The sequence below is a fragment of the Schistocerca cancellata genome, chromosome 2 (genome assembly GCF_023864275.1).
Source record: "Schistocerca cancellata isolate TAMUIC-IGC-003103 chromosome 2, iqSchCanc2.1, whole genome shotgun sequence".
Lineage (NCBI taxonomy): Eukaryota > Metazoa > Arthropoda > Insecta > Orthoptera > Acrididae > Schistocerca > Schistocerca cancellata.
In genome coordinates, this window is record NC_064627.1 from 850,087,922 (window position 1) to 850,115,712 (window position 27,791).

At 45.7% G+C, this 27,791-nt stretch overlaps 1 protein-coding gene across 1 annotated transcript in view; it reads left to right on the forward strand.

Annotated features, from left to right (window-relative positions):
• LOC126159303 (TGF-beta-activated kinase 1 and MAP3K7-binding protein 3) overlaps nt 1-27,791 on the forward strand; it is a gene marked incomplete at its 5' end in the record, with an annotated part of 391,229 nt that overhangs the window by 136,089 nt on the left and 227,349 nt on the right. Inside the window, one exon of the mRNA XM_049916505.1 lies at nt 2,724-3,279. Coding sequence (XP_049772462.1) covers nt 2,724-3,279 — 556 coding nt within the window. The remainder of the gene's footprint in view (nt 1-2,723; nt 3,280-27,791) is intronic.

The following is a 27,791-nucleotide window of genomic DNA, read 5'->3' on the forward strand; positions in this document are numbered from 1 at the left end:
GATAAGGCATTGAACCCGAAGTGAAAGTATTACCCAGAAGAAGCCAGGTGCTGTCATAACGTGATCGTTATTGTGCGATTTATTCCGCGCAGTAATGTTCGCCAGAAACAAAGAATGTACGGAATAATACAGAAACTAGCTAGTGAACGTTTGGTCCGGAATGATGAATTAATTTTGACTCTGTTTGTAAATTAATGTAAACGAACGGTCGCCAGCTCACTTAGTGTGAGCGAAATCAATTAAAACTCTTGACTTTGAAATTAAATTACGTTACTATTGTAAAAAAAATGTTGACAGGCGTCGACAGTCGCAAAAGCACTGACTCGCGCTCATTATCAAAACACAACGATTAGCCAGAAAAATTTCAGTCATCGACAAAAACAAATTTGCAATTACTTCATGAAATCAAGTACTAGTTCCTTTCACTACCAGTTACGTAACAACTGAACTGTGTCTCTCACCGTAAATCTAACTGCTATTAAACTGTTTTGCAAATGTAAAGTTTCCGAAAAGAATAATTTCAGTATTTAAATTTACTGTCCTACGATAATAACTCGTTTTTAAAATGATTACGGAGTTCGCTACTATGACTTATTGTCACGTAAATTACTTCTCATACAAGATTGTCTGAACATGAAGTATTGTTAAAGATACTGCTTTGTCAAATTACTTGTTATTAATTAGCACTCAGTTAGTAAATATAAAAAACTTTTTTGTTTACTTTCATTTAAAATATTAATTCGATAAACTTCACTCTTTTTATCATTTACTTTCAATTCATTGATGACACACTAGGTAAATTATGGATGCGGGGAGGAACGTGTCAGGTAATTGTTACTGAGGATTACACACTTGGTAAATTATGGATACGGCGAGGAACGTGTCAGATAATTGTTACTGAGGATTACACACCTTAACGCACAAATTACGAAAGTATTTGTTACTGGACGATTCGCAACTAACACTGGCGAGCCTTTTACAATTCTAAATGATAAACTGGTGGGGTCTTATTTCATAGCGGTGCGGTCGGCGAGGCGAGTTCTGTTGCACCACGGCAGTGTACGGCCACAGGCTCTTACCATATTTAAATTTAGGCCTCCCGCGCTCAACCTTGATGCTTTGCGCTGTGCCCAATTACTTCTCCACATTATTCCTGACCACACCGTACGTGGTATCTCGCAGTGAAACAAGTCTTGCGTCATCTCGCAGCAGAACTCCTTTGCGCCCGACTCGCTCGCTCGCCATTAACCGACTCTCGTTACCACCTGACAGACACTGCCCCACTCTCCACGCTCCTGCGCCTAGCGGCAGTACGACAATGACAATGTGATAATGAAGTGGCAACGTGAAGGGACACGTACTGCACAAAAGCGTACAGGCCAATCTCGTCTGTTGAGTGACAGAGACAGCCGACAGTTGAAGAGGGTCGTAATATGTAATAGGCAAACATCTATCCGGACCATCACACAGGAATTCCTAACTGTATCAGGATCCCCAGCAAATACTATGACAGTTAGGCGGGAAGTGAGAAAACCTGGATTTCATGGTCGAGCGGCTGCTCATAAGGCAGACATCACGCCGGTCAATTCCAAACGACGCCACGCGTGGTGTAAAGAGCGTAAACATTGGACGATTGAACAGTGGAAAAATGTTGAGTGCGGTGACAAATCACGGTACACAATGTGGCGATCCGATGGCAAGGCGAATGCCGGGTGAACGTCATCTGCCAGGGTGTGTAGGGCCAACAGTAAAATTCGAAGGCGGGGGTGGTATGATATGGTCGTGTTTTTCATGGAGGGGGCTTGCATTCCTTGTTGTTTTGCGTGGCACCATCACAGCACAGGCCTACATTGATGTTTTAAGGACGTTCTTGCTTCCCACTGTTGAAGAGCAAATCGGAGATGGCGATTGCATCTTTCAACACGATCGAGCATCTGTTCATAATGCACGGCCCGTGGCGGAATTCTTACATGACAATAACATCCCTGTAATGGACTGGGCTGCACAGAGTACTTACCTGAATCCTATAGAACGCCTTTGGGATGTTTTGGAACGCAGACTTCTTGCCAGGCCTCACCCAACGACATCGATACCTCTCCTCAGTGCAGCACTCCGTGAAGAATGGGCTGCCATTCCCCAAGAAACCTTCCAGCACCTTATTGAACGTATGCCTTGCTGTCGTCAGGGCTAAGGGTGAGCCAACACCATATTGAATTCCAGCATTACCGATGGAGGGCGCCACGAATTTGTACGTCATTTTCAGCCAGGTTTGATCACATAGTGAATGTGAAAACTGTGTTGTTGTGTTGGAAACTGACTCCTCCTCCCCCTCCCTCCCACCTACCCTCACACACACACACACACACACACACACACACACACACACACACAGTGCGGGCGGCTATGCTGGACCGAATAAGACACTGAAAGTACGCTGGAAGAAATGCGAAAAGAAGTGAGAAAGTTGGTCTAGAACTAAATTTGAAAAAAAAAAAAATTCATCGTCATTCTATAAATGCCTGTCACAGAAAGGTTTCCGCTTCCGAGGGAAGAAGAGGAAGTCACTGGGTGCCACGTCAGAAAATTTGGAGGGAGAGCAAATTTTGATAGCCCTTAGAAGTAGCATGTGTGACTGTGTCCATTGTAACCGCAGTAGTTTACTTCCCAACAAACAAAAGTGAGGCGCGGCCAGCGGTGTAGAGCGTGTTGCTGTGTTCCGGCAGGAGGGCGGCGGCGCGTCCTACTCGCTGAGCGTCAACTGCAGCGTGGAGCGCGTGCTGGACTCGCGCGTGCGCACCTCCTTGCGGCTGGAGCCGACGCCGCACTACGCGCCGCCGTTCGCGCCGTCGCAGTCGCAGCCGCAGCAGGCGCGCTCCGTCACCTCCGTCAACCTGACGCTGCGCTCGCCGCGCACCGATGGCCCGCAGCCGCCCGTCGACGTGACGTCGTCGGCCGCGGCGCGCGGCCGCCAGCAGCTCAGCTACTCGACGGCCAGCTGGGACCCGGCGCAGGGCTTCCAGTCGCAGCTGCGCATCTGCATCGGGCCCGGCGGCGCCGGCTCGGTGCAGGCGGCGCGCACGCGGCCCTCCCCTGCGGCCGCGGCGCCGCCTCCCGCCCCTGCGCCCGTTCGCGTGCCCTCGGCGGCGCCGCACCCTGCCGCCGCGCCGCCCTCGCCGCCCCCTTCGCCGCCTCTCGCCCCAGACACGCCGACGGACGAGGAGCTGCTACGGGCACAGGTGCGCTCCCTCGGCGGCGACCACCTGCGACCCTACACACAAGGTGAGCTCATCCTAGCCATTACCCTAATTTAATAGCGCAACTCGGCGGTTCGTAGACCATTCCGTAAAAGCTGTACAGGCGCCCTCATACGTTCAATAATATTGTGAAACTGCCAGTATATTGACCATCTGAGGGCGCTTATTGTCGTATTGTTAATATTGACGAACGGTATTGATTTCCCCAAAAATATTTTTGATGTTACCAATATATACTGACCTGTGAGTAAAAGCATTGACAGTTTGACAGTATTCGCAATTCAGATACTGACAGAGCTTTATGATCACATTACACGACGTTAGTGTGTGCTGTATATGTTTTCACTTCGTCTTTGTAAATGTCATTCCAGAGATTCAATTTCTCGAGTAGTCTTTTTTTTTAATAGCCCTATGCAGGGATAGTTATTGTACACTTGTGTGCAAAACTTTAAGAACGAAAGTAACTTCCGCATAAAATGGTTCAAATGGCTCTGAGCACTATGAGACTGAACATCTGTGGTCATCAGTCCCCTAGAGCTTAGAACTACTCAAACCTAATTAACCTAAGGACATCACACACATCCATGCCCGAGGCAGGATTCGAACCTGCGACCGTAGCAGTCCCCCGGTTCCGGACTGAGCGCCTAGAACCGCTAGACCACCGCGGCCGGCGAAAGTAACTTCCGCATGCCAACTAACATTGCTCGAGGAAACTTGAACCATAGTTAGAAAGATCTGGTACAGTAGAGTACAGAAGGAAACTGAAAGAAATATGCAATAAACCGAACAGAAATCACACTTTTACTCAAAGACTAACAACTGCAGTGACGTCACAGTGATTTTTGATGGTCTTCTGGACATTAAAATAGTCGGAACATGGTACTTAATAGGTTGTGTGATCACCACCGACCGCCATGCATGTTCTGCAAAGTGCTCCCATGGTGGCCATAATTTTGGTAAAGGGTTCTTGTGCTAGGGCGCTCCATTCCTCCAGCGGCGCAGTTAACAGCGGCTGGACGGTCGTTGGTGTATGTGGACGTGCTACAATCCGTTTCCTCAACGCATCTCACAAGTACTTGATGGTGTTTTAAGTCGGGGAATGGGTAAGGCCGGTCCATTCTCCGAATATCTTCCCGTTCCAGGAGCTGCTCCACCTGCGTTCCATTCATCCAACAGCGCAATTTACAGCTTTTCGATGGTCGTTAGTGCCTGTAGATGTACTGCAATGCGTCTCCCCAACGTATGCCACTCGTGCTAGACGCGTTTAAGTTGGGGGAAGAGGTAGCCCAGTCCATTCAGCGATATCCTCTCGTTTCAAGAGCTCGTCCACCTGTGCTGTTCGACCTAACACGGATTCTCGTCCATAAAAATGAAGCCGAATTAACACCTGCAAGGCGTGCATGGGAAAGGAATAAAGTGTCACAATAACTTTGATCGGTGAGTGGTACCGTATTAGAGGTCAGGACGCCCATACAATATTATACCTCCACACACAATACCTGGATCACCGAAAAAATCATGTTCGGCAGTGTTCGTGGGTCCATTGCCTACCCTCATATGACGAGATTTGGGAACTCGTAATGCATCCAGGAACGTGGTAGAACATAATCTTTTTGGTAATCCAGTGTTCTAGCCTACGACTTAAACAGAAGTCAAACGTGGCGGTAGTACCTACAACATCCCTACCTATGGTCCACTAGTCTCCCAGGACGCGAGAAGTCCATGTTTCTGAATCTCAGAGGCTGATATGATTTGTCAGCAGGGATCTCGTGTCAGTATTTTCATTTATTATGTGAGATGTTGTGCGTTTCATTGTAGTCTAGAAGATTGCAGTATTTGACTCTTCACGTTGTCTGCGATGTATGTTGGTGATCAGCTCGTCCACGTTTGTTCCCTGTACAACTTTCTGTGAAAATTGTCACTTAAAGGGTGCAGACATCTGCAGGGGTTAATGTCCGTGTTGACCACAGGGATCTACTCTGGTTGGTTCCCCTTAATACTAACCAAGATGTAAGTAAGGGCACTCCAACCAGTCCTTGTAGAATCTCGGCACTCCAACCAGTCCTTGTAGAATCTCTACTTGGATTAAGCGATGTGTAAATGGTTATAACGTGAGATTCTGATAAGTTTTCACTGAATATAAATGTGGAGAAGCATTAACTTATTCGTCTTAATATGGCTAAAACATAGTAGCGTAGTCTTTAACTATAGAATTAATATGTCACGACACAAGTCACATTGAACAAATACGTCGTAGGAGCAGTATATCAGGAAATTAGATGTTAGTCACGAGTACAGCAATGTCAGACTGTACATCAATGTTGCGAAAGTGATCGTTGTTTACGAAAAATTGTACTTATAACACATTTCTGTTTACTGGTTCAAATGGCTCTGAGCACTATGGGACTTAACATCCGTGGTCGTCAGTCCCCTAGAACTTAGAACTACTTAAACCTAACTAACCTAAGGACATCACACACATCCATGCCCGAGGCAGGATTCGAACCTGCGACCGTAGCAGTCGCTTCTGTTTACTTTATTGGCATGGCCCTGAGCACTATGGGACTTCATTGCAGTGGTCATCAGCGCCTAGAACCGCTCGGCCACTCCGGCCGTCTTTATTGGCATACTGCGTGATCAGGGCCAAGAGGTAAATGGCACTTACGTTAAGAATGTCGCCGATGGTGTTTGCTTTACACGCATGGGATTGTCACAGAACTACCGAAATTCTAAATGGCAGGTGCTTCCGCAAAGACGTGTATTAAATCCCAGTTACGAACCTCCAACATTTAAGGAACCAGTTTATTACGAGGAACTGTCTGAGATTGCGGAGTACTTAATATGATACCAAAAATATAGAAACACGGCGAGAAGTGCTTAAACATAAACCCAGGTGCCAGCCAAGCTTACTGGTTGGCGCGACGTCAAGAAAAAAATGAGACAGCATTCTTGCGCGACTGTGATCAAGTTAAATGAGAAGGAGTTGTCTTTAAATTTTGTTTAAACAATTATTAATGTGTTCTTCACAGAAGCATCTGTTGGTTCTCTTTTCAGTTGTGGTGTCCGCTAACGCGAGTGATTGATCATTTTTAAATTAACACAGTTTTTTAATAGCACTTGCAGTCAACATTTAAATAAAGTTACCAGCAAATTTATAAACTGTTCACTAAATAAATGCACAAGTATGACAAAACGAGGTATTCATGCTGGTTTCATTTGCTGTGTAATTGTGGTGGTTACGATGTTCTGAAAAACATTTACATAATGAAACATTAGAAAAGACGCCGTAAATAAATAAATAAAATTGACACAGATACGTAACTTTCAGGTATGATATCTGTAGTGCAATGCTATCATCTGAGATAACGTTTGTTGGAGTCGCATGAAGCGATTAAATGTTAATTCTCCGTTGCGAGAGATTAACTTCTGTAGTTTTAAAGCTTTTGACATATTGTTGTGTAACTGGATGCGCCTGATTCATCTGAGATCGCAAATGTATTCAGATTTGAATAGAATTAATAAAATGCATAGTTGAACCATCAGTTGCTTTTATTTTAACCCCAAATATCAACTGGTTTCAGTCTTGGATCATCTTCAAGGATAAGGGTTAAAATGGTATAAGCCACCACATTACATTAGTCATTGCTTAAATAATGTGTAATGCGTGCCATGAATGTCAATATACGGCACAGGACTTTTAGAAGCAAACATACGAATACTAAATGGACACAGCTCTGCACACAGAGCCGTGTACATTTAGTGCTGTAAGCAATGACTAATGTAGGCCCTATTGTGGTGGCTTAAACTATTTTAAACCCATCCGTGAAGATGGTCCAAGACTGAAACCGACTGATATTTGGGTTTAAAATAAAAGCAGCTGATGGTTCAAATATGCATTTTATTGATTAGTTAACAGCTGTTGACAGTCACCTTCCAAAAATGTTTGTACAGATTTGCTTTAGTACTTGATGTGAATTGTTACAGACTCTCAGAGAGCTGTAAGAAGCCGTCTTTCAGTTTGTCTCAAAGCCCGCCATTGCTGGGAGCAGAGGCGGCCCTCATAAGCGATCAACACTTCGTCCGAATTCCCCATACAGGGATTTTCCCCCTATTCGGGGTTGTAGCTGATACCCTTGCGCCCGCTCGCCTGTAGCGGCCGCGTAACGTCCTCGTCACGTCGACTCGCACGCAGCTCAGAAACAAATGGCTCTGAGCACTATGAGACGTAACTTCTAAGGTCATCAGCCCCCTAGAACTTAGAACTACTTAAACCTAACTAACCTAAGGACATCACACACATCCATGCCCGAGGCAGGATTCGAACTTGCAACCGTAGCAGTCGCGCAGTTCCGGACTGAAGCGCCTAGAACCGCTTGACCACCGAGGCCGGCCGCAGCTCAGAAAGCAAATTCACCTTACCTTGTACGAATTCTAGGCGGGCGACTACCTCGCCTTCATACGCGTAACGTTGCATTGCGGTGGTGTGTTTCTCCACGAACGGCACGTGCGTAATGTTGTCAATATGTTGTACGTTTCGCTTGTGGTCAGAACAGTGTTGTGAGTGCATTATGCCAGAAATAAGTGAACTCGAACGTGAACAAATTGTTCGTGCTCGTATGGTGGGCGCTTCCGTCATTAAGGCAGCCGAAGTGTTCGGTGTATCAAGAGACACGTTATTGAAAGTTTATACCGCAACACGGAAAGCAAAAAACATCATCCGCTAAGCCACGACGGGGACGAAAGTGTGTGTGAGTAGTCGTGACAAACGGTTATTGAAGAAGACCGTGGCAAAAAATAAGAGGAGAACAATCGCAAAAATCACTGCAAGAATTTAATGTCGCACTCGCGAATACTGTCAGTTCTAAAACAACACAAGAGGATCCCATAAGCAGGGAATTGTAGGGCGAGCTGGTATTCTAAAACCACTCATCAGTGATGCAAAGGCTCGTAACAGGAAAATGTATTGCCGAAGCCACAAAGCCGGGATTATGGAGCAACAGAAGATTATCGTTTGGTCAGATGAGTCTTGTTGCACACTGTTTCGAATTTGCGTCGCAAGGGTGAAACATGGCGCGAATTCGGTGATGATCTGGGGAGCCATATCGTGATATTTCATGGACCACGTAGTTACTCTGCAAAGCCGCACTACTGCCAAGAATTATGTAACCATTCTGTCTGTTCAGGTCCAACCCATGGTACAGTGTTTGTTCCCCAATGGTGATGTTGTGTTCCAAGACGACAGCGCCCCTGTTCACACAGCTCGCATCGTCCAGGACTGGTTTTATGAGAATGAGGGTGAAATGTCGAAACCTTCCTGGCGGCCACAGTCACCACGTCCCAATATTATTGAGCCTTGGTGGTCTACTTTGGGAAGAACGATCCGTGTTCGCTATCCACCTCTATCAGTCGTTACCTGAACTTAGCTACAGTTTTGTGGGGAGAATGGTATAAGAGTCCCTTGAAAAACGTACCGGACCTGCATTTACCATTTCCGAGACGACTCGAAGCTCTTTCTTACCTACGCCGCAATAGGCTGGGTTGGTTGGTTGGTTTTGGGGAAGGAGACCAGACAGCGTGGTCATCGGTCTCATCGGATTAGGGAAGGATTGGGAAGGAAGTCGGCCGTGCCCTTTCAGAGGAACCATCCCGGAATTTGCCTGAAGTGATTTAGGGAAATCACGGAAAACCTAAATCAGGATGGCCGGAGGCTGGGTATAGTGTGTTGTGTTTTTGGTGTTTCCATGTTTTCGTCCATCCCTTGAACTTCTACAGGAATCAGAGAAGAGATAAAAAATGGTTCAAATGGCTCTAAGCACTATGGGACTTAACGTCTGAGGTCATCAGTCCCCTAGATTTAGAACTACTTAAACCTGAGGACATCACACACATCCATGCCCGAGGCAGGATTCGAACCTGCGACCGTAGCAGCAGCGCGGTTCCGGACTGAAGCGCCACAGCGGCCGGCAGAGAAGAGGTATACATCCTATATCCATTTCTGGAAATTATTGTGAAGTACATGGAAGAGGGTATTTGGAGTTGTGCCACTGTTACGGTATCTTCCTGTTCCATTCGCGTACGGAGCGCGGGAGAACTGACTGCTTAAATGCCGCTGTGCGCTTTGCAATTAGTTTCATCCCTTCGCGTTACCTACGGGAGCGATACATGGAAGGCCGTTCTATATTTGTAGGTTATTCATTTATTGACGTTTGTCGAAACACTTCAGTATGGTTGAATCCTAGCTTCTACCTTCAAGCATCTGGCACATCTGATTAATCAGCATTTCCGTGACACTCTCTCGTCGCTCAAACAAACCTGTGACCATTCGTATTGCCCTTATTTGTGTGTATTCAAGATTACCGGTTAGTCCTAGCAAAGAACCGGATTCTGCCAGCTGGTTGATCTGAACTGTTAATAATATCACTGGTTACCATTGTGGTGTTCACATTTGCTGTATATGGACTATGCGGATGAATGGTTAAGTAAATATCGCCAAATTAGGCAACACGCCCATTCGGAGCTTCTTTGAAGCCCGCTTATTAGTACTGTCGGCGATCAGAAACGGAGTAACAGCGGTAAAGCTAAATGGCTGACAGTAAGCCTGATGTTGAACAAAGCATTTGATTCGGCGCCATGGTTCTGAAGAATGTTGTTTCAAATGTCTCTGAGCACTATAGGACTTAACATCTGAGGTCATCAGTCCCCTAGGATTTAGAACTACTTAAACCTAACTAACCTTAGGACATCAGACATCCATGCCCGAGGCAGGATTAGAGCCTGCGACCATAGCGGTCGCGCGGTTCCAGACTGAAGCGCCTAGAACCACTCGGCCACTGCGGCCGGCCAAGAATGTTGGTCAAAGGCCATCGAAAGACAAAGAAGTTCACGAAGAGTGCTATTACTTAATACAGTACGTGACGTATTAGCGCTGACCGCTTGTTGAGGTACGTTTTCTTGTGCCATCCACGCAGTCCATTATGCAAGATTTACGTGCAGTATTCGTTTATAAAGGCATCAACTGTATAGTAACGTAAGACGTTCCCGGTGTTATTGTTTTTGTTGTTGTTGTCTTCAGCCATCAGAATGCATTGATGCAGCTCTCCGTGCTCGTCTATTCTGCATAAGCCTCTTTATCTCTGCATAACCACTGCAACCTACATCCCTTCGAACCTGCTTACTGTATTGATCTCTTGATCTCCCTCTACAATCCCCCCCCCCCCCAACAAACGTCTTTCAGTAATCAAATTGGAGATTATTTGATGCCTCAGGACGTGTACTACTAAACTTGTTATTCAATTAACGCCGCAGTTTTTTTCCCCCTCAGTCGTTTCATCAAGTCTTCATTAGTTACTCGATTTGCCCATCTAATCTTCAACATTCTTCTGAGCAGCATCACTCTTTAAAAGCTTCTATTCTCTTGCGTGAACAGTTTATCGTCCATGTTTCACTATCATAAAAGGCCACACTCCAGACAAATATCTTCAAAAAAGACTTCCTAACAAGTAAATTTACGTTCGATGTCAGCAGATTTCATATTTTCTTGGTATTGCTGGTCTGCATTTATATCCTCTCCTGCTTAGACGGAACGTGAACACGTTTTCGAGGATACCTCTTATCAGAGAGTACTTGTTTTGTGGCATAAGAATGTATGTCGCTCTCATTCGAACAATTTGTATATTATGGAAGGACGTAATATTCGCTCCTTTCCATGAGTACAGCATAAGCTGTGTGGCAGGGTGTGTAAGATGTTCCTTATATTCAAACAAATAGAAATACTCGTATGACAGACATCTAGCTGTTCGCCTCAAAAGCTCATTTAACGACTTGCCGCTAATCTTCGGGTTTCACCCACTTAGACTAAATGCTTGCTGTGCTAAGAAAACTGCTTATTTATTCAAGCAGCTTCTTGCGTAACCTCTTTCGTCCACTCTATCTTGCTGCTGAACCCATGAAGTAGTAAGGGGGGCATTGTGTTGTTTGCAGCGCTAACCCGCAGTCGATGGAGACGGAGAACCCTTATCTGGAATACGGTTCCTGAAATTTCACGAATGAAATTTCCGAAGGTAATCGCTCCCACTTTTTCAGGAATTCTCCTATCGAAGTGTCAATGTATACGCTGCCAAAGTGCAAAGTTGTCGTTATGGCATAGCGACGACGTTGACATGTCAGTGACATTTCGTTTGTTGTATTGTGGCATACTTTTTTCACAAATGTCAGTCAAGTGCCATTTGCGGCATTTGATGAAAGAAGTCGTGGTGTATGTGTGTGGTTCAGACGGGTAAATTGGAATACAATCCCGTCAAAAAATGTTTGGCTTGGATGGATTTTATTGTTATTTAAAAAATAACCAGATATTCGTGAAAGTTCGTTTCAAAAGTGGGCCCCTTCCCTCTAGGTGGAAGTCCCAAAACTGCAATCACAGAATGTATAGAATTTGATATTGGGCGATCTCTCATTACAATTGTGTGAAATAGCTGACACCACAGGCAAGTCGGAAGAAAGGGTGCAGTGCATGTAAAACGGATAAGTAACTAAGCTTTGAGCAAGATAGGTCTCACATTTTTATTGAGCGCTCACCAAAAGCTATTGCGAGCAGCCACGTTGGGACAATGATTTTCCGTGACTGTTTTATACTAAAGGTTGTATGTAAACACGACAATTGGTCAAGGTTAACTACTATCGATTTTATAGTGTGTCCAGCGAAGGAATCCTTGATTTCAAAATTACGAAAATATCTCGAAAACTAAGATCGATAGACAAGTGCAGCAAACGCTTTGTTTATTGTGAAAGCTGTAAGAACTTTGTACAGAAATTTCGAAATAGTTCAGAAAGCTGCTAACAGATTGCGATGTAATCGCAATACCTAGCGCGTATAAATAGTGCGCTGCAAGCCAGAGTGATCAGTTTCACTGCTGAAACACGAAAGGAGGTTGGCATACCGAAGGAAGAGCTTGAAATCATATATTCCATTGAATAATTTGTTTTTTTTCTGGTTGAATACCACAGGTTAGAAAACAGTCCAACGGCAACAAGGCGCAGTTTTCAAAACACGACTTAATGTTACGAAAGGACCAGATGCGAAAACCATTCTCAAGCTCTTCCTCAAATTCCAGTGGACAGGCAGCGTGGCTGGTCAACTAGAGGAGAATGTTGGCCCAAGGCAAATTGTAGTAACTCCTGATAATGTCGCCGAGGCTCTGAAACTATTTAACAAAACCCAGGGAAATCCGCCCGCAGAATTTCAGTAGAGACATGTTTGAAGCGTTCCAGCAGGCAGAAAATATTAAGACAGAGCCTACCCATGTTTAGATTCAAAATCTGAAGCTACCTGTGCGAGCTGTACGATAGGGGGCTTACTGATAATGAAGGACTGATGTTGGCTGCATCTGGTTCACAGATGAAGCACACTTCCACCTGAACAGAATCCTGAATAAACAAAAGTCTTGAATTTGGGGTTCCGAAAATCCCTATTTTTGTGTATTCCCCAAAGCTACTGTTTGGGCTACGGGATGCAGCAGGGGCATTAACTTTCCCTTTTTTTCACCCGAAATCGATCACTAGTGAACGTTGCGTTGTAATTTTGGAACAATTCGCCGCCACACAGCTAGCGTTGGAGGGTCTAAGAGGCACTGAGTGGTCCATACAAGATGGGGCCAGACCACATTACAGCGAACAGGTATTCTACCTCTCGGTGCGTACTTTGAGAATAGTCATTGCGTGAGCTTATTGCAAATTTACTAGCGTAAGGATCGATCGGCCTCCATATTCGCCCGATCTAACTCCCTGTAATAACTTTTTGTGGGGTGGGGCACGTTGAAGGACACTGTCTACCGGAACCATCCTACCACGCTGGGCTCTGAATCGTCGATCTTTGTGACATCTGAATCCATTTCTGTTGAGATGCGACAGGACGTGACGGCAAATTTCGTTGTTCCTTTGTACCATCTTCGTACTGCGTGTGGTCGGCATTTCGAATAGATTGCGATCTGATTGCGAAGACTGTTTGCAGAGGACAAGTTTAATTATGGGTGCAAATACTGTGCGAGCTTTACAGCGTACAGCGCTATCTGTTAGCAGTTTTTTCGAACTGTTTCGAAAAGGCTCCTTAAAATTCTATTGACTTCTGTTGCAGTCGTCTATCGATCTTAGTTTTTCGAGATATTTAATTTTGAAATCAGGGACTCCGTCACTGGACATCCTCTATAACATTAATTTACTAGCTACGCGTTTAGAGCCACTACTGCTCTTATCAGGCGTCAAGATATAAAATAATTAATTTACTTCACCGAGAGTACTAAAGTATCGCAAGTGTTTTTGAGTTGTATGTCTTCTATAGCTGCAAATCGTATGTCTCCACTCTTAGAAGTGGAAACAATATGTGTGGTATATTTCTTGTCAGACTCACGTGCTGACGTGTGAATGTTCAGCAACTCCAATATAGACCTCATGTTAAAAACACAGTGGAACGTGATTAAAAAGAGAGGTAGACAGGTGGTACAAAATGAGGACAGGAGCTCGACCTGTACACCAGCACTTCGATCTACATGCAGTCGCCGGCCGGTGTGGCCGAGCGGTTAAAGGCGCTACAGTCTGGAACCGCACGACCGCTGCGGTCGCAGGTTCGAATCCTGTCTCGTGCATGGATGTGTGTGATGTCCTTAGGTTAGTTAGGTTCTAGGGGACTTATGACCACAGCAGTTGAGTCCCATAGTGCTCAGAGCCATTTGAGCCATCTACATGCAGTAAGTCACCAGCATATTAAAGCTGGTAAACATTTACATGGCAGCACGTCATTTTGGCAGAAATGTACCACGATTCTTTTTTCTGTGCAGGAAGGCGTACTTTATGGAGCTCACGCAGAATTTGCAAGTCAACAAACCAGTGATAATCTACATAATTGTGTTAGTAAAGTAGAATCGGAATGTGCATGGTGACAGGTGAATGGGACAAACACCATAGACACTAGCCATTCTGCCGTAAAGCTAACCTCAACGGTTTCTGTTTGCCATTATTAAAATAAAATAGATAACGGGGAAGTATCGAAAATCCACCAGTAAGTTCAGCAGACTTAAGTCTTTTAACTCCTAAAATGCCACTGCTGCAAAGCTTCGTTTCGAATTACGTCAGTAATTTGTTTCCTTCTTTTTTTGTTTGTAAGTAAATGAGACTTCATGATTGTAATGAATTATTATAAAAATTTGTGTTACAGATATAGGACGTTGTTTCCAAACAATTATGTACTTCCGTTACTTAAAATATTCCTTTATTTTCATCCAAACCATCTAAACGTATCTGTAAGTGATACATAGTTTTCCTTAGTTTGTGATAAAAGTAAAAAGACGAAAAAAAATTGTGCGTGCCGTCCCGCAGTTGACACTTCCCGTCCAACCTGTCGTTCGGTGCCGTTTATATTACTAAGTTAGACGCTAAATTTCTGGTGAATCTTCCGGGCATCATGGTCGTGGTCCATAAAACTTTTTTTGTTTCTTCGTTTCGTCCACAGCTGCGGTGGACGTCTTCAGAGGTGCCCTTGGTTCCACGTACGTTAGTCTTGCCAACTGTCCGGTCAGAAGTCGTAGAGCGACATAAGAACCGTGAAAAAAGGAGGGAGGGGTTGGAAGTTAACACTTCATCCGCAGAAGTAATCCGTGTCAAAAGATAAAACTTATCCTGGAACTGACCGTCTCTCAAAGATAAAACTTATCATGGAACTGACCGTCTCTCAAAGATAAAACTGACCGTCTCTTGAAGATAAAACTATCCATCGACTCTGTAGAGCTACTCCGCTACAGCACTAAGTTTCAGAACGTCTTCTCTTTTGTTAATATTTTCCTCGTGTATATATATTTCAATGGTTTCAGTATATAGGCGTGGATAACAGTTGGTCATTGTAAGTAAAATTTTGGCTTGTGAAAACTTCATTTCGTGGTTTCCTGGCTGAAAATCATGTTCTGATACAGCTGACTTTTCTTTGCCAAAGATTTTTGTGTTCCTTCAGTCCCGTTTTCACGCCGTTCTTTGTAGTTCCTATGTAGATATTACCGTACCTACATGGAATTATGCGCTGACGTGGAAAACTCAACGACGAAAGTAACTGTCGCAAGATGTCACTCCCAAGTACCATAGCTCGATGGACTATACTTAGAAAGAACTGCTGCATTATAGTACAGAAGATAAATGAGAGAAATACGCAATAAGACGAACAGAAATAACACTTTCATTCAAAAACAATAATTGCGCTGAAGTCACCGCGATTTATAATGATATCCTGTACATTTCAAAATGTGGGACATGATTGTTGATAAGGTGTGTAATCACCACGGATGGCAATGCATACTTTGCAACGAGCTCCCGTGCTGGTCACAAGTTTGATACTGAGTTCTTGTGATAGGGCGTTCCGTTCCTCCACGAGCACGGTTGACAACTGGTGGGTGGTCGTTGGTGCATGCGGACGTGATCATTTCGTCTCTCTAATGCGTGCCACACCGACGGCATTTAAGTCTGGGGAATGTGCAGGCCAGACCATTGGCCAAGTACGTTTTCTCTTGTTCCAAGAGCTCGTTTACCTGCACTGTTCGATGCGGTCGCGCGTTGCCATCCATAAAAATGAAGTTACTGTCGAACGCACCCCTGAAAAGTGTACAGTGTCACAATAACGTTTGCCGGAGAGTGTATCGTTTTGAAAGATTTGGAGGTCAGCACGGCCATGCAACATTATGCCTCCCCACACCATAACACCTACGCCGCCAAAACGATCGTGTTCGATAATATTCCGGGGCACATTACGTTCTCTCATGTGACGAGAGTTTGGAACACGTATGTTCTGATAGGACCCCGCGAATTCTGCGTGGTGACACATAGTTTATCAGAATCGCCCAAACTGTTGTAAAGATATTAATTTTTAAAGGTGGTATTATTTGCAAAACTGTAACTCAAAATTACTGGTCTGGTTGAAAGCGTGTTTATGCCCACGCACTCGTCTTATTTCTCTGTTTCTGTATTTTATAGATATTTTGGGTTTGGGTGTTGCTCGTTTCGTAACTAACGTAGCCTCTCGTTTCTGCCATGGTGGCTAGCCGATTCACACTTCTCGCCAACGGCCGAGCACCGCCGGGTTTTTCCATATCACGTTCCTGACGTACAGCTTATCTGCTATCCTTCTACAACCGTGGTATTTCTCATACTATTGTGTCCACCAGAATGAATGATGTCGAGGGTTCATCTAAGTGACTCAGTCCTGCCGCCATCTACTGGAGAATGCAGCGACTCTCGCGAGATCCGCTACTGGCAAGGGAAACTCACCATCGCAACCCCCCCCCCCCCTCATAGTTAGTTGTAAGATGGCCCAGTGGATAGCCTGACAAAACTGAACACAGATAAAACCTGAAAACAAGAATATGTACTGAACTGTGAAAAAGAAACAAAATAGAAATAGTGAACGGACTGAGCTCAGAATGTGAAACATAGAGCGACTTGCAAGAGCCACGGCGTCGTGGTTGTGTGGTCACATTGTTGGACTGCAAAGAGGGTGATCCATGTTTAAACCTCCATCGTAACGCCCCCCTCTTTTTTTCCGTCCGTTCAGTGATGTGTGTCTCCTGTAGTCTTGGCAATTGTCATAATATACATTGGTTACAGAATATCAGTCATGTGGTAAGAGTATATTACCGTCGCAAGTAAATGTGATGAGTAGTGAGAGCAAGCGAGATGCCTCATAAATCTCTTACAGAAACGAAAACAAGAAGTAAACGGGTGTGAGTTATGTTACAACGATGGAATTCAAGAGTCAGAATTTCCAAAACGGAATGCAAGGACATAACATATGGTACTTACGTCTGGAGGTCCCTTCGTTACACGTCGCTGTTGCAAACAGACGTTACACCACGATGTAGACACAAATTTGAATACGGCGAACAGACACGTCAGTGACCGGACAGCTCATAATTTTGTTGAAAAAAATGTGGGACATGAGGGATCTCCTCCTTTACAGTCCGACATCGTGACCACTTGACCACGATGCCACGGTCATTCAGTGTCGCTCAATCTTGTACTTGTTCATTTTGGATAGTTCACTGTTTCTATTTCGCTTCTTTTTTCCACAGTTCAGTACAACTTCTTCCTGTTTCCATGCTTGATCTGTGTCCAGTTTCTGACGGGCTACCCAATGGGCCATTTACCATTAAATGTGAGGGGGGTACGATGGGGAGTTTCCCTTGTGAGTGCAGCCTAGCACGGCCAATACGCGGGCTCAGCTGTCAACTACATCGCGCGTTCAGACGCACCTCCTTTCTCCATCACACAAAACGCAAGAGCACAACCGCATGTCTTTTTTTTTAAAAAATTCTGGTATTTAACTTTATCTGTCATCTCATAACCTTAACCTTACTTTCTTTTTTTACGTAATCATGCACTGGTCTCCGAAGACAAGTTCGAAGCGACGATTCGGTTGTCAAGAAATGGACAACTGTCACCAAGTTCCTTATTGTAACTGCATTAACAGGCGATTATGTGCGAGCTGAGACTGTCCAGAGTAGGGTTGAGCGGCGTGGTGGCGGAGTTCACGGCCGGCGCTTCGCGGGGGCGGCGCCCTTGGCGGCCGGCGGTTATTTGCGTTTACGCATTGTTGGACAGCTCGCACCTGCCGACATTTGGTGTCGCGCGACGCCAACCAAAACACTAATTACGTAAAAATAGAGCGCGCCCGCATCTGTCTCACCTGACGACGTCCCGCGGGTGGCCTCTTGGAAGGCGGAGGCAGCGACGACCACCATCCGAGCGTGGAGGTGCCTGTTGACGCGGACGGCCTGCAACTACGTAGGGCGGAACGAGTTCGCCTCGTATGAAAAAGCCGAACAAGGCGGCGCAGCGGCCTGTAGTAGCCGAGTTAAGATCACCGTTCTGTTACTCAAAAGTAGGTTATTCAACGTTTCTGCATTGAACCCCCTCGTCAGGTTACCTTCGTGAAGCTTAACGCCATGGTCTGATCTTCTTTTTTCTCCTTCTGTGACGTAAATATGCAGCCAAGTGTTCAATGCTTGACTGCCAGGCGACTGCGGAAGTTGACCGGCAAACTAACCCGGGGGAGGGGAGGGGGGGGGGGGTCGGTTTCCAATAGCGTCAGACCGGCACACCTCTCCTACCTCATTGCAGTGCCTCACCTTTTTTGACGTTTTTGTCCTTTCTTCTGCTTTTTACGTCACTCTGTGCCTGAGGTGATACCACTGACATCAAATTTCATGGAAATCCTTAGGCTTCGATTACTTAAGGGAGAAAATGTTGTGGTGACTTCGATGTTTAGTCGCTTTTAAACTGTGTGTCCCTCCCCCCCCCCCCCTCCCTCCTTTCAAAACTAAATCCAATGATTCCCCAAATCGCAATATTGTATCAATATGGCAGTCCAAATAATTGCAGCCACTGCTGACAGCTAATCACCCACAGTACCAAATAGGAATCTTGCACGAAATATGTGTTTTCAACCACAGTTGCACCTATGGTGCAAGAATGTAGATGTTTAGCAGCTCAAATGGGACTGTAATTATATGAATATCCATATTGATACGATACACTGGGGTGACTAAAGTCATGGGATAGCGATATGCGCACATACAGATGGCGGTAGTATCGCGTGCACAAGGCACTTGTATAACAGAGCAATACATTGGCAGAGCCGAAACGGGTTCCGACGTGGTTATGGCCGCACGACGATAATTAACAGACTTTGAACGCGGAATGGTCGTTGGAACTAGACGCATGGGCCATTCCATTGCGGACATTGTTAGGAAATTCATATTTGGGATCCGCACTGCGAAGAGTATGCCGAGAATACCAAATTTCAGGCATTACCTCTTGCCACGCACAACGCAGTGTCCGGTGACCTTCACTTAAAGACCGATTGCAGCGACGTTTGCGTAGTGTTGTCAGTACTAACAGACATGCAACACTGTGTGAAATAACCGCAGAAATCAATATGGGGCGTACGACGGACGTATCCGTTAGGACAGTGCGACAAAATTTGACATTTTTGGACTATGGCAGCAGACGACCGACGCGAGTGCCTTTGCTAACAGCACATCACCTGCAGCGCCTCTCCTGGGCTCGTGACAGTCTCGGTTGGACCCTAGACGACTGGAAAACCGCGGCCTGGTCAGATGAGTCTCAATTTCAATTGGTAAGAGCCGATGGCAGGATTCGAGTGTGGCGAAGACCCCACGAAGCCATGGAACAAAGTTGTTAACAGCCAATGATAGATTCGAGGGTGGCGCAGACCCGACGAAGCCCCGTGGACGCAGGTTGGTAAGAGCTGATGATAGGGTTGGAGTGACGCACAGCCCACGAAGCAATGGACTTAAGCGTGCTGCCTCCTGGTGGTTCCAGTGTGGTGTGGGCTGTCTGTACATGGAATGGACTGGGTCCTCTGGTCCAACCGAACCGGTCATTGATTGGAATTTGTTATGTTCGTCTACTTGGAGATTATTTGCAGCCATTCATGGACTTCATATTCCCGAATAATAATGGAATTTTGTGGATGGCAGTGCGCCATGTCATCAGGCTGTAAGTGTTCACGATTAGTTTGAAGAATATTCTGGACAATGCGAAAATTTATGGAACATAAGCTTGATGTCAGTTCATGCACAAAATCCTGCACCGCCAACACTTTCGCAATTATGGGCGACCACAGAGGCAGCATGACTCAGTATTTCTGCGGGGGACAGTCAACGACTTGTTGAGTCCTTGCCATGTCGATTTGCTGCACTACGCCGGGCAAACGAAGTTCCTTCACTGAATTAGTAAGTACCCATGACATTTTTCACCTCATTGTATGTTATCACATGTTATTTGCATTTAATATTTTATACTGATATGACGATGTAAGCCGAAACTGGTAGTTACAATAATGACAATCAAACAGCTGCGTGTCATGCATAAAAAAATACGTAAATGCTGTTGGTCAATCACTAAATGTTCAGTCCTTGGAAAAGGACACGTATAATTTCCTTCCCCATTCTAGCTTGTTCTCCCACGTCTTCTTTCCATTTTCGTTGTCGAAACATGAGGTATTAGGTCATTCAAGATTATTAAAATATAGCGATTTCATAAGATTATATTTTCACTGACGTGAATATAAATAAATGCTCTTATCAACCTCTGAAATTACGAAGTTGAAATTGGTATTGACATTTGCGTGCATTTCAACAGGCCTTCTCAGGCAACGAATACCATGTTGTAGAACATGGTGGGGTTTGTAGCTGATGTGTGCTATATAGTTGGAGGATGGACTTGTTGAAATTCGACGGGTATTTACACTGTTACTTGGAAATCATGATCCTCCTATGACGCACACACGAGGTTGTGGAAACATTGTCGGGAGAGAAGTTTGAGACGCCTCGGAACACTAACCGTTAGTAAAAATAACAAAGGTGTAATGTCCCTACGGAGCGAGCAGGAAGCTATCGAAAAGGCAAATGACTCTTGCAATTATGGGCATTAACAACCAGTCTGTAGGACGGACTGAAATGTATTCCATACAAAGTAATTGATTCTTCCGTTGCTTTTTGATAGAACAATTTCATAATTGTAAATGAAAGGTAGGAAACTGAGGATGTTCTACGGTATTGATATCTTCGGAATACAACACCACGATACAGTTAATGTCTCATGATGGTCTTTAAGCCGAGAACTGGTCAACGCAATAAATTAATACTGTAGGACTTCCTCAATTTTGTGCGTTTCATTTATAATTGTTTTACACAAATTCCAGCTGATGCGTAACTTGGTGTCTTTGATGCTCGTTTGAAAAGGCAGATGTGTTGTGAGAAGTTTGCAGTCATTACCCGTACCTACATCGGAAAACCACCGTCGTTAATACTGTTCAAAGATATCCACGATTTCGATATGACGGTACTTGTTTAGCCTTGTCAGTAAATATTTAAAACATGAAATAGTGGATTACTCGAGAAAGAGCTTATTGAAATAAGCCGTTTTCAAGATCCTAGAATCCTTTACTTTTGATTTTACGCCATTAATTAAGAAACATGATCAAGAGGTTCACGGCACAGATCGACACATGTTGTTGTACGAGTATCAACGTGTTGTAATGTAATAGATCGATGTAATATGGGGGAGTGAAGAGAGACACCTAGTACCGTACAGAAAATAAATTTCGCGGCAACGCATCGTGCCATGGACATTCCAAGACACTGAAAATGTTCTGATGCTTGAATGCTCTAACGTCGGCACCTACTCTTCGGAACTGGTCGGAACTGCATTCGTCGGTAGCGGAACTGGTCGGAACTGCATTCGTCGGTAGCGTATCACATGTGTTCTGTAAGATTTTGATGAAATAGTCGTAGGGCATTGTCCGGGAGTCAGTCCCTCAAGAAGAATGTTCAGCCATTTCCGTGCTCTAACCTGCCACAGTAATCCTTCTGGGCAACCCAACATACTGTTTCACGTGGTATCCAAATCACTGGCATCTCGTCACACCATTGAGAGGTGATGTTGGCCGGGATAAAGGCATACTGTAAAATTTCAAGGTTTAAATGGGATTCGACCCGCGGTCTTTCGGTTTCCAGGCGTAAGCTTTACTACCAGGAAACGATAGGATTGAAATCGGGTGACACTGGGGCCCTCAGCAACCATTCTCTATCGAGAATTCCACAGATTATTCAACATGATTCAGAAGCAACTGGGTCGCGTTGAAGTTACAGCTCACATGCCAGCTACTGCAGATTAACAAAACGGATGCATGTGTTGACACAATAGGTTCTTTTATTGTTTATTGAAATTAGATGATGGCAGCTGTATCAGCAGACCCATTTTATCACATGCACTTATCCCAAACGACACGTTCCAGAATGGTGCTCTGTTGGCAAGTGAGATTTTATGCCTCACGTAGTTTTCGCCATAACTTTCTGTCGGCATGTCCCAATATGCATTACGGCCGCCTCTCCACGCCGGTTGTCTCGACGCTTTGAACTTCAACTGGCTGTGTCTTAATCTAATCTCTGTACCCTGGAACGTGCTATAAGCAGATATACGCTTGGGGTGTGGGTACTTTATCTGATAGGGAGTAGGTGGTTGAGGATGCTGTAACGTTGAATTGGCGAGTGGTTGGCTGCTCCACTGGCTGTTTGCCGCAGTTACAATCTGTTATAGTCGACGGCGGCACTAGCTTTCAACACATTGTTGCCCGTGGCAGTTAACTGTGAAGGCAGTGGTACACCTGTGACGGAGTAGCAGTTGAAATGCCCAATTCCTGTATGACTTCAGAGCGTTGCGTAGTCCGTATTTCTGGAACTTTATCCTTACTGTTGTAACAATTTTTAACGATGTTAGCTGCAAGTTTAATTACTCGCACGAATAACAATAATAGTAATAATGGGTGCGTGTCCCGGAATGAACAATGACACAAATATTTCCATTACTTCTGCCAACAGTAAAGTTCAAGGATCTGAAACATTGCTTAGAAGTGCTGAGATTAGTTTTAATGATAGAGAACCACAATACAACGCAAGTAAAAGTCAATAAGGAATAGAGCAAGTTTGAAAGTAGGTCATAAAATAAATTACAACAAGGCAAAATTAGTGGTTGTACTCTGTTAATACTTTACATAAACTGAACATTCCCGCTCAAATGACGGATTAGTTGGTCTTTAATGGAGAAGGCATGGACATGCTACCTCAAACAGCAAACCGCATATTAAAGCATTTGTGTGATTAGGGGGAAAAAACGTAGACTCTGATAAATGCAGCGAATAAACAGAACAGTAAAGGTACAACGATTATAGACAAACCAGTATTACAAGCTACTATCTGGGTATTTTACGAGGATTTCGGCGTCTGTGTACTAGTAAAAAGAGACAGGAATGATTACGGTTTATGTGTTACAAAATAGAGCTTGATAAAACAGGACGTGACATCTACTAGGATTGGTAGAACCTGAAAGTACATTTCCCAGTGAAACTTTCAAAAGATGATTTTATTTTGAATTTGTTTCGTACAGTGAAAATACGATAAGGAAAAATGACCGGCAGTATTGTTAATTACATCTAATTTCAGTTTAGACAGAATAGAACACTGCGGCTATCGAAATATTTCATGGCTTTCCGAGTGATGCTAACTGCCTGCCAGGTTGCCAAGCTGAATTTGAAAGCAAGATAAAAAAAGTTAATGGTATGCTACAGAATATCTTCTGTTTAAAAATTTTATCTGAAATGGTTTCAGCTGATTTATTTCACAATATTCGGTACACAGAAAAAAATGATATATGGAAAAGCAGCTTAGCTAAATAAGTTTTGTCCGAAGTTTGTGGGCGCGTGGTACAACTAATTGTACTCTTTTATGGTAACTGCGCCGATCAAGACTACAGCGATGGTAATGGTGTGTGGTGTGTCCAGACTAAACAGTGTGGGAGGTGACCAAACGCTGGGAACGCCTAACTCAAGTGCAGCCCAATAGGGTATGCGGAACAAAGCTTAAGTACAAAACACAGCTTTATGCCCTATCACAAAGACAAACAACACCCGCTAGATAAGAGAAGAAACGATCGAAGTACGAGTATATTTACTCTGGGCAGTTGAGTAACGTGGACTCCGGCAGCTCGTCGTAGGAGTTTACTTGCTGGTCGCTTAACCTACGACCACCTGTGAAACTCGTGGTCTGGTACTGTGGCCATATGTGATTATCACGAGGCTAACCAACGGTTACGTCTGTCGAGCGAAACGTAGACTGCACGAGCCTGCTCCGTGGCACGTATGTCAAGCCAAATACACTCCTGGAAATTGAAATAAGAACACCGTGAATTCATTGTCCCAGGAAGGGGAAACTTTATTGACACATTCCTGGGGTCAGATACATCACATGATCACACTGACAGAACCACAGGCACATAGACACAGGCAACAGATCATGCACAATGTCGGCACTAGTACAGTGTATATCCACCTTTCGCAGCAATGCAGGCTGCTATTCTCCCATGGAGACGATCGTAGAGATGGTGGATGTAGTCCTGTGGAACGGCTTGCCATGCCATTTCCACCTGGCGCCTCAGTTGGACCAGCGTTCGTGCTGGACGTGCAGACCGCGTGAGACGACGCTTCATCCAGTCCCAAACATGCTCAATGGGGGACAGATCCGGAGATCTTGCTGGCCAGGGTAGTTGACTTACACCTTCTAGAGCACGTTGGGTGGCACGGGATACATGCGGACGTGCATTGTCCTGTTGGGACAGCAAGTTCCCTTGCCGGTCTAGGAATGGTAGAACGATGGGTTCGATGACGGTTTGGATGTACCGTGCACTATTCAGTGTCCCCTCGACGATCACCAGTGGTGTACGGCCAGTGTAGGAGATCGCTCCCCACACCATGATGCCGGGTGTTGGCCCTGTGTGCCTCGGTCGTATGCAGTCCTGATTGTGGCGCTCACCTGCACGGCGCCAAACACTCATACGACCATCATTGGCACCAAGGCAGAAGCGACTCTCATCGCTGAAGACGACACGTATCCATTCGTCCCTCCATTCACGCCTGTCGCGACACCACTGGAGGCGGGCTGCACGATGTTGTGGCGTGAGCGGAAGACGGCCTAACGGCGTGCGGGACCGTAGCCCAGCTTCATGGAGACGGTTGCGAATGGTCCTCGCCGATACCCCAGGAGCAACAGTGTCCCTAATTTGCTGGGAAGTGGCGGTGCGGTCCCCTACGGCACTGCGTACGATCCTACGGTCTTGGCGTGCATCCGTGCGTCGCTGCGGTCTGGTCCCAGGTCGACGGGCACGTGCACCTTCCGCCGACCACTGGCGACAACATCGATGTACTGTGGAGACCTCACGCCCCACGTGTTGAGCAATTCGGCGGTACGTCCACCCGGCCTCCCGCATGCCCACTATACGCCCTCGCTCAAAGTCCGTCAACTGCACATATGGTTCACGTCCATGCTGTCGCGGCATGCTACCAGTGTTAAAGACTGCGATGGAGCCCCGTATGCCACGGCAAACTGGCTGACACTGACGGCGGCGGTGCACAAATGCTGCGCAGCTAGCGCCATTCGACGGCCAACACCGCGGTTCCTGGTGTGTCCGCTGTGCCGTGCGTGTGATCATTGCTTTTACAGCCCTCTCGCAGTGTCCGGAGCAAGTATGGTGGGTCTGACACACCGGTGTCAATGTGTTCTTTTTTCCATTTCCAGGAGTGTATAAACATTACGAGCTTGGCCTTTAGTACGACGGTCGCGACTTGTGTTGTGCACCACTACACACCTTGTAGGTCAGACTCTTGATAGATTCTTATCGCGTCTTTGTATCACACTTAGTTAAATTCTTGGTCAAGTTCGCACATCGAAATGTATGTTCTTAAATATAATATAATATAAATAAATGTTTTCAAAACATAAATGTTGTGATAACAACAGTGAGGGTTATATGTAAGTCTGCAGGCTTTCGTAGCGTCGTCAGTGAAGTTAAAATCTTCTGGGTTGCTAGGCCGTGTCGTATTTCCCCCTGCTGGGATCTTGTTCAGGATCCTATGGTTGAGCATTAGTGCTCAATCTGCAGTGGACACCACAAGACCATGAAGTAGATCCTAGCAGAGGAGTCGAAACGTCGATTCCAGAATGAGATTTTCACTCTGCAGCGGAGTGTGCGCTGATATGAAACTTCCTGGCAGATTAAAACTGTGTGCCGGACCGAGACTCGAACTCGGGACCTTTTCCTTTCGCGGGCAAGTGCTCTACCAACTGAGCTACCCAAGCACGACTCACGCAACGTCCTCACAGCTTTACTTCTGCCAGTATCTGATACTGAGTGAGTCGTGCTTGGGTAGCTCAGTTGGTAGAGCACTTGCCCGCGAAAGGCAAAGGTCCCGAGTTCGAGTCTCGGTCCGGCACACAGTTTTAATCTGCCAGGAAGTTTCGAAACGTCGATTGTTTGAAGGAACATGACGCGGCTTTACAACCCAGAAGATGTTGATACTTCTGCTACCGACATTGACAGTTGTGACACACGTCCTGTACGACAATAATGCAGGCGATTGAGGGTGATACGATCACGAAGAACAACTACCAGAGCCCTGGATTTGGAAATAAATACTAGAGTCCAAAAATCTGGAACTATACAGTGGCTCCTGGCACAAAAGAAGCCAACTTACATCACCTTAGAGTAAATAAAAGAGAAGTAGATATATTTAGTATAATATTTCATGGTCTGTCACCGCTTTTATTTAACACGGTCGTCAATAAAATTATCAAGCAATGCGAAGAACAGATAAATTAATTGTGTTGTGTCGGCTACTGTGAGAGTCAGCACTAATAGAAACAAGGAAGGAGAGATGTTGAGATAGTAGATGGCAGTAATCCAAAGTCATCTGTACAAAACACTTCCTAATGAACAGAAAACTTTATTTGTAAAAAAGAAAAGAAACTTCTCTTGATTCCTGTGCTTCCTGTGCCTCCTACATACAAGTACTTTACACTCTATTACCACTCGCAGAACGCAGTCTAAATATCATCTTCCTATTACTCAGTACTTTAGCTCTAGAAGTCTGTGACCGAACTGGGACCGTCCAGCGATGGGCGCCTGGTTAAATCAGCGTTGACAAGGGCGCTGAACTCTGTCTTCCTGGAGGTGTGGCGCTGCCCGCTCTTTCCATTGCCGCACTGTTGCCATCTAGGAAGCCATCTTAAGACAACGGAAGGGAAGGGGTGGCGTGAGGAGCCGGCAGCCGCGCCTGGGACCGACGTCGAGCACCCAGCCGCTCCCCAACTTCCGTCCCGCGCTCCGAGAGGAACGTCGATCGGATAACAATCGGAAAAGCGCCCACCCTCTCCCTGTGTCGGTCCGACGAAAAACGGAGAGGGCGGCAATGACGACGGCGACGGCTCCAATGAGGACGGCGACGGCTCCGGTCTTCCGGCAGGCACCAGCTGCTGCGGCGGCGAAGGTGAGGGTCCAACTCCATCGGTCCCACAGGCGATGCCGAACAGGCACGCGGGAGCTGCCGCGCCGGCCATAAGAACCCGGTAGGACACGAATCTGCGGACAGAAAATCTGCGGAAGTATCTCGCAAGGCCAAACACAAATCTGGTTTCGATGACAGCAAACCAGCATGACGTTTAACTAAATACGTGCAAGCGCCCAGCTTTCAAAGAATCGTACCTCTCTCCCGGCGCCTGGTGCGACTAAAAATTGTGAAAAGATTAGAATCATTAGGCGCAAAGCGATACTTGCGGAGCTTTGGAGGCGCCGTGCGCTACTGTGGGTGCAGCAACTTGAGCAGCGTGTGGCGAAGCAGGCCATGCAGAAGCACCGCCGGCGACGGATCGTCGCGGGGCTGAGAGTGTTACGTTGCGAGGAAGAGCAGCGACGCTTGCGCCCATGTGTGGGAGTCACGTAGTTTGTTCATCCCTTGCTTGAACGTACGCACAACTTGTTCAGCTCCTTCGTTGGACTGAGGATGAAACGGAGCACTAGTAAGGTGAGTGATTCCATTGGCTGCACAAAAACTGTTCGATGTCCTGAGCCTTAAACTGTGGTCCGTTGTCTCTAACC